The 7,953-nt window shown below is 41.8% G+C and overlaps 1 protein-coding gene across 1 annotated transcript; it reads right to left on the bottom strand.

Moving 5' to 3' along the window:
* Window positions 1-220: 220 nt before the first annotated feature.
* LOC129833499 (chromobox protein homolog 2-like) lies at window positions 221-6,873 on the bottom strand. Its single transcript, XM_055898147.1, has 5 exons — window positions 6,556-6,873; window positions 6,425-6,468; window positions 5,046-5,111; window positions 4,184-4,253; window positions 221-4,086 (listed from the first exon to the last, which is right to left on the bottom strand). Exons 1-5 carry the CDS (start codon window positions 6,625-6,627, stop codon window positions 2,650-2,652), a joined length of 1,689 nt encoding a protein of 562 aa, XP_055754122.1. The 5' UTR covers window positions 6,628-6,873; the 3' UTR covers window positions 221-2,649.
* Between the last annotated feature and the right edge of the window lie 1,080 nt (window positions 6,874-7,953).

A 7,953-nucleotide genomic window follows, 5' to 3' on the forward strand; every position in this document is an offset into this window, starting at 1 on the left:
AGGAGGCTCCTGCAAAGAGTATTTTTCCAAAGTATTTTTGTAACACACACTCGCACGTACCTAATAATTTAATTCAGACTCCTATTGGCTATTTAAATTCAGCAGAATTTCTAATACTAAGGCAAATTAACAGAACATGTATGACTTGGGTTGGCATTATGAGTTGAGGGTTGAAGGACACCCCTAACATGATCAGTGAAAACAGAAATGATTACCAGACTTATTAAGAAAGTACTATTTATTAAAGGTTAATATCACGACAACATGCACAATACAAAGATTGGTGACATTGTCCTATCCTGAAGACCTCGTTTAAATAAATAGTTTGAAGAATACAGCCTTCAGTTGAAATAGTTAGTATATCAAAAGAAGATTACAAATGTGTAAAGACCACAGCCCAACAATTGTCTTTTCTTGTATACCTTCACTCCCTCGCGTCACAGTTTGAGCAATGGAGCGAGGAAAACATAATACCACTGTTACAGGAGTCTGTAGCCTGGCTCCAGCTAATGTTAAATGTGAGATACAATTATCAAAGCAATCCAGTTGTAAGTGCCCCATCCTCCCATAAATTGTCAAATGTCATTAACATTTAAGAAACCCTGTGGATGAGGGTCATTTCTCACCTATCAAGGCACAATGCCTTGTCTTCCTTCAAGGCTGCCAATTAATCATGTCAGTAATGTTTGCATATGAACATATTTGAGAGAACATTTTTCCAAATCCAGATAGCCTCAAATAGTGTTTAAGGCATATAGTAACCATCAACATAAACAGCTGAATGCAAGCACTTAAAACCACCTAAGTGGTTGCTGGTCCTAGTCTAGTCAATTTGACTGTAAATCTGTAAGTATTGTAAATCTAGTTGAAGAATAAACATGTCTGGACAATGCCTAGCTACTCTGATCTGTATGAGGCAAATCACACTCAAATGTTGTGTCTCCAGAATTCTCACTAAAAATATATCTTGTTGTATTTGTTTAAACAATACACTACCACATAGGTTACATCATGACACAACTGCACTTTCAAACACGGTGCATCTGCGTGGCAAGATTTCAACAAGTAGGGAGCAATGATTACCACCTCTGTGTATAATTAACAGAAGCACTAGAATAACCATCCTTCTCTGCAAACCTGACACGTTAGCTTTCTTTGGGGTAACGCCTTTGTTGATTCATTTTAGTAAAACATTTAAAGCATGGTCTGCAGAGTATGATTAGAGTGGGGAGTTCAGTTGAAGTGCTGTGTAGCTAAACTCCTCTCTAGGGAGCAGAAAGACAGTAGACGTTGTGGTTTCTTTTCAGTTACATCAGATAAACACATTTTTCTTCTGTGGGTAGCAGAGCCTAACTCCTGATCCCATGCAGGCGAGTAAAATGAGATTGTGGTGTGTGTATGCACACTGCATGTAACAAAGGAAAATATCTAGCATTTCATCGGCCTACACTTTGAACACCAGCTGCTAAATACTCAATCTGGTGTTTTTTTGTGGTCAAGGAAAAACAATACCAGGCAGTTAGTTCATTGTTGGGTTTCCTTTGCCTCCACCCTTCCCACAGTAGTGAAATCCCTGAGTGCTTGCCCTCAGCGCTCATAAAGGCACAAAGAGGCCCCTCACGGGTACTATGGCTGGGTTAGGGGAGGAGTCACTGCAGGTGTGCTGTCCATCATCATCCTGCCATATCTATACCGTCAATTATTCACTGGGCTCATCCATAATAATCACCAGTTTTGACAGGAGTACACCCACCAGTGAATGTCCTAGTGGGGTTGTGGGAGCACAGACCTGAAGGGAGAGGATTAACCTCGGCCAGTAACCGGTCTTATCTGAGCACTAAGGGAGAACAGAGATAGTGTATCTTCTTCCCTCGTACTCCAGCCTGGGTGGAATACTTCACTGATAGACTGACTGCACTGAGGAATTAAACTTATTTTCAACTGATGAGAACTTGGTCCTCAACGCAACACCAGGTTTGCCTTGCAAACTTCTTTGTTAATCTTATAGCTTCAAGAGCTCTTCCAGTAATTACAACATTTTCAAATCGAAAAATGTTGCCTAAGGAAAGGTTGCTATTGTTTGTCCTTTCATTGGAATTTTACACTTCATATAAGACTACAGTGCTTTACACTAATGTGAATTGGCAAATTGATTGTAATGGTCACAACATCTTATACTCGAGGGAGAAGAGAAAAAAAACAGTACTTCCAAGCTTGCCGTTCCAGAAGAACTTCGCAAGAATAGTGAAAACAAAATGAGAGCTGGATTAAATTAGAGGTAGTTACATTATAATGACATCCTTAAGAGTTGCATTACTACTTTGTAATCAAACAAGCTACCAATCTAGTTTACACCTGGCCCCGAATAGTTCCCTTAAGACAAAGCTTTCCTCCAGTTGATTAGCTTGTTTTGTTGCATGTGTACAATATATCAGAAGTACATTGTCTTACTAACAGAGCAAAGCAAAAGAGTAAGTCTGCAGATTTCAGATTAATACATTGTAGAGAAGGGGAAACTTTGCATCACTGCAGTAAACCTATGTGCATTAACACTGCTCTAACTTATCTACTTCATTCAATACCCCACTTAAGGCCTCTGCTGTCTACTTTGCAGCCCCTTTGCTAGGCAGCTCAATTACCGGTGTTCAGTCAATAATTATGTATGTTGAAGAAGCCCACACTGGTTGGGGACTCCTTGACTGTGACAGTGACAAGGTTGGCAGTGACGTCAGTAACAAACACATGCTCGATCAGGCTGTGAGTGGGCTTCCAGTCCTGGCCGGTCTGGACTGAGATGGACAAGTCCTGACTGTTACTTGGGTAGGGGGAATCATGGTCAGAGTCTGAGGTGCTCTCCTCACCGGTGCTCATCTCACTCAGGAGGACCTTGGCCTGCTTGCCACTGTCTTTGGAGGCAGATCTCTCCCGCTTGCCCAGGATGTCTCTGGCCTCTGCGGAGGGGTTCTGGACAATGCTCTTCTCAACCCTCCCTTGGGCCCTTGTTGTAGTCAGCCTCTCAGGCCTCTCTGCCGTGACACCCACTTCACTGGTCTCCTCAGCTTTGACCTTATCAACTCCAGGATGGTTCTTTCTGGGCTGTTGTCCACCAGGCGTGACAGGACTCTGTAGAGGATTTTTCTCTTGACCATACTGACCAACTGTGTCTTTCCGTGCTGGGTTGGCGGTGCTTCGCAGGTTGGACACTGGCACTGTGCCATTGCCTGGAGTACCGTTGCCCGGTGTTGATTTGTTCACACTCTGCAGGTTTAGTGCCTGAAGGCTTGCAGCTTGGTTGGCAGGGCCTTTAGGAGTGGACAAGGGGGCAGCAGGTTTGTTATTGGGTACCTGCTGCACTGGTGTTTGCCCAGGGGCATCTGGTTTCTTCTGCCCATTGTGGGAACCCAGCTGTGGCTGAAAAGCTCCTTGCGGGTTGCCATTGCTGGTTGATAGTTTGGAGTTTTGCAAATTCAACGCTGCTACTCCAGGAGATTTGCTTGCAGTCGTTTTTAAGTTCAAACCTGCTCCACTGTCCACTTCAGAGACCGACAGTTTGAAGTCAGAAGCGTGACTCTTGCTCTGGTTGGATCTCTGGTTGAAAGAGAGAGAAGCTGAGGTATTTGACCGGCCTGCAGTGTTCATGGAGTTTTTAGTAGTCCCATCCTGGGCCAGGGAACATCTGCCCTGGACACTCAGAGGGCCTCTGCTGTTCAACCCCATGAAGGTGAAGCTGGCTGGGTGAAAGGGTTTCTTGATTCCACCTCGGAGGTCTGCAGGGGAGTCTTTGGCAACTGTCTTTATGATCTTGCGCTGGCCCTTGTTCTGTTGAATGGCCTTCATTTCTGCAGGCAGTGCTTTCCTGCCTCGCTTCTTCCTCGGGGGCTCCGGCTTGGCCACAACAATCTGTGCTTTCTTCTGAGGGACAGGGTGGAGCTCCCGTGTTCTGGGACCTGGCTTTGCCTTTCTATCGTTGTTATCATCATCGTCGTCATCATCCGATGAGGAAGAGGAAGAAGATGACGATGATGAGCCAGATGAAGATGACGATGACGAAGAGCTGCTTGACTTTGACACTTCAGGCACAGTTTCCTGAAATGAGGAAGAGAGAAGTCATATTACATTATATTTATGACATTTTGGTAGAAAATGCTTTTCAATATTTGTAAAGGTCTTGAGGAAAGCATACCACAACTTTTCGAGGTCTCCCCCTCGGCCTTTTCCCTCTCTTGCTGATAAGAATTTCCTTTTCTTGTTCACTGTAAAAACAATATATAGGAAACAGTCTTCAGCAGTAGTTATGGTAGAAGTAGAGCAGGAGTCAAGGATACAGAGTGAGCACTTGAGTGTTTTGGAAACCATCTGAGGAGAGGGTATTCTATCACTAAACATATACACTGTGATCCAAGACTTGTAGCTTTCTTCTTGACAGAGACATATGGACTGTGTGTTCATGGCGAGACAGAATTTTTTTACAAGTAACATCTCGTGAAGTATTGTCTGGTCTTGCAACGCCCAATGCTTGGCAAAAACAAATCAGAGGTTGCAATAAAAATCCCCAGATGCTCATCTGAAAACATTAGATACGCTTTCACTTTTGGAAATTTGGTTCCTGTTTTTGTTCCACCCCCTCATTTCCTGCTGTATATGCTTTTAAATCATTGTTATCCTTCTACAAATGTATGTTAGCAAAGGAAAGTATACATTTGAAATTAAATGTTTTCCCTGCTTCAGTTTTAAGATTAACTGGCACTTATGACTCCTTTTATTTTACAAATGCATTATTTTATCCCTTACCAATATAAAATAATGTATTTTTATATCAAATGTATATTGAACAGAACGACCATCAAATAAAACTTGAAGGATTGGGAAAACCTAAACTCATATCGATGCGTTTACAGCCTGAAAACACAGATTGTATGCCTATCTGTGGGCTCCACACTGGCTTGAATGGGGCACTATTAACCCCTGCTGGAGCATTTGAGAGGGCATTGCTTGGATATAGTGGATAGCTCACTCAGTGAGGTCCTGGGCAAATAGAAACTCACCTCTTGTTAAATGCAGCCAATAATCTTGGGTCAAGGATGTTCGTTTGGGGCTCCCAGCTATTGTGCCTGAAGCAAAAGGAAAATATGTCCATCAAAATACTAAAATCACTTAAAATGTCCACATTGCATTACTTCTTGGTAAAAGTTGATGATACAAGTTAGTCAATGCACTGATTGGACCATAGTGTACCACTAATGAAATGTAGGCCTAGTGTAACCTAACCTAGTGACTAGAGACCTAGTATAACATATACCCTAGTGACTGTGTAGAGATAAGAAGCCTAGTGTAACCTAACATAGTGATTAGAGAAAGGACGCCTAGTGTAACCTAATGTAGAGATAGGAGGCATATGCAAAGAGCTGTGAGTGGGAGGGTTAACCACATAGCAAAGGGGGAAGATAAGGAGAGAAGTTTATTTAAGTGTGCAGGATCTGCCACCTTCACAGGAATCAGAGAATCTCAAGAGGGCCAATACTGAGTTAATGTAGAAAGAGATCGCAAATTGGCAAGCACATTATAATTTCCACCAGCCACGTCTTACCTGTTTATATCACAACAAGTAAATAACTGACCAAGTCGATGGCGCTGGCAGAATCCGACAGCAATGTGAGGATTTGGGTTAAGAACGGGGTGTGAGTGACAGGCAGAATGCCCATTGATGCTGGGATTAATAGCAACAATGAAACAGAAGGGACAAGGGAAAGGGCAACTGTGACAAGGACACGCTGGCAGCTGGAGCGCTCGAAAGGGGGGAAAGACTGATTTACGAAGATTCTATGTATACTACCGAGTCACGTTAGGCAATAAATAAACGATATAACATTATCATATACATTTAAACAACCATCACAAAAATTAGGCAAGTGTACTGTAGTTTGTGGGATGTGTTTGAGACTCGGCATACGTTTCCCAACCCAAACTTCTACCAACTCCTGCTTGTAATTTATTTATCAATAAAGCATATAATATAAAGCTAAATTGATAAACCATTAGCTAGAGCTCCAGTAAGCGAGTGATCAAATCTAAGTTTCTATAGCCTAGTTTGTGTGGCCTAATTACTGAGAAAATGTCAAATAGACAAACCAGCAGATATTGAATACGAGAAACCAAAACCCTAAACAATGTGTTTGTTTTGCATAACTAACTAGGTTAATTTCCAAACCTTAAAACCAACAATAATAATAATAATAGTAGTAGTAGTAGTAGTAGGAGGCAAGCGTAAAACCACAATTTCTCGTTTTCACGTGCAGCATGTTTTCGAGCGAATTTAGGGAATGTATGAATCCTTTTACTACAACAGTGAATCAAAAAGCGACACGTTGTTGTTGTTTTCATTGTTTGATGCTGCACTCGCAGCTGCAGCACCACTTATACTTACTTGGATGACCATCCCCTCCACTTTACAAGAAACTCTAACTTCCCCTGCGAAAATAGAGAAGGGAAATGTTACCAAACTGTGGTCAGAAAATATTTTGGGATATGAGAAAATTATATCTTACAACATCTAACCTTTCTTAGTCGTTTGTTCAGAATGCATTCAGCGTCGAAAACCTGTTCTCCTACGGCGCTCAATTCCTCCATGTTCGCTGTTGCCTACTCTAGTATTTTATGAAAAGAATGGAAAAGAGGGCGGAAAGAAAACGCATTCTCGAAGCTTGTCCCTTGGCAGATACCGTCCCTGTAAACGTCACACCTCGACGTGTGACCAATCAAATCGTTTTCACATATTGCGGTAAAAAAGGTTCTATTATATTGCCAAGATAATCGAGTAACCGCTCAAGCAATGGAACTACATGTCCTCAAAGATGGAAGGCGGGAGGGAGGAGGCCAGATCAGGTGAGAACATTCTAGCCAATGAAAGGGCAGATACGTGTCTGAACAACAATATAAAGTCGTTTTTTTGTTTTTTGTTTCCGAAATGCCACGTGCGTCCACATATATCAGCGAATTCCTAACAACATAACCATTATGAAACGTATAACAGATCAAATAAGCCTCATGTAACAAATTAGCAATTACAACTGTTGTTGACCACACTCTCTCATTGACCTCCATGCAAAAATGCCTCACTTCGTGGTCTGTTTCGTGGACAGATTTTGGGCGGAGTAAACTCTCTCCCTTCACCTCTTCCTCTCTGTTGTAGTTTATTGAGCGCCACAAAACCTAGCGGTCAAACAGGGAAATGGTTTCAATCATTTTTCCACCATTCATTTTTCCCATAGTGGATTTTAGAAACACTTAAAAATAAGGTCTGGCGTGACGTTTTGATAACCATATAAACTTCTCGGGCAAGGTGACTTTTATAAATATATTCACTCTCAGATTTCACAGATTTCACTCTATTCACTCTCAGATTCGAAAAATTATTGCATCATGCAATACTACAATGCCCTGCAAGCTCCGTCATCTCTAGCTGACACCTTGTCTAACAGAAGTTTAGCCAATTTATTCATTACTACATTTAGCCAACATTCGATAGTTAATCCCAAGATTCTTACCTTTGCCTCGATTCGGCAGTCTCGTCCAGATCATCATGGCATTTGTAGCTAATTATCATTTCATTTTTGGGGGGTAAATACAGGCGAATGTATTGATAAAAGTCACCTTGTCCAGGAGAGATTTACATGGTTATCAAAATGTCACACCAGGGTAAGCCTACACAAAACACAGCCCTTATTTTAAGTGTTACTAAAACCCCCTATGGGGAAAAAATGAATGGTGGCAAAATGATTGGATCCATTTCCCTGTTTGACCGCTAGGTTTTATGGGTATAATGACTCGTACTGTGGTACTCTATTGGATTTTTCCCTGGAAAATATGTTACTGAAAGCCTTGTATGAAAAATAAAACAGTTGCTTATCTTTCCCCTCCATACCCAATACCTTTTCTATTATTTAAAATGGAAGG

Source organism: Salvelinus fontinalis, chromosome 34 (genome assembly GCF_029448725.1).
Source record: "Salvelinus fontinalis isolate EN_2023a chromosome 34, ASM2944872v1, whole genome shotgun sequence".
Taxonomy (NCBI): Eukaryota; Metazoa; Chordata; class Actinopteri; order Salmoniformes; family Salmonidae; genus Salvelinus; species Salvelinus fontinalis.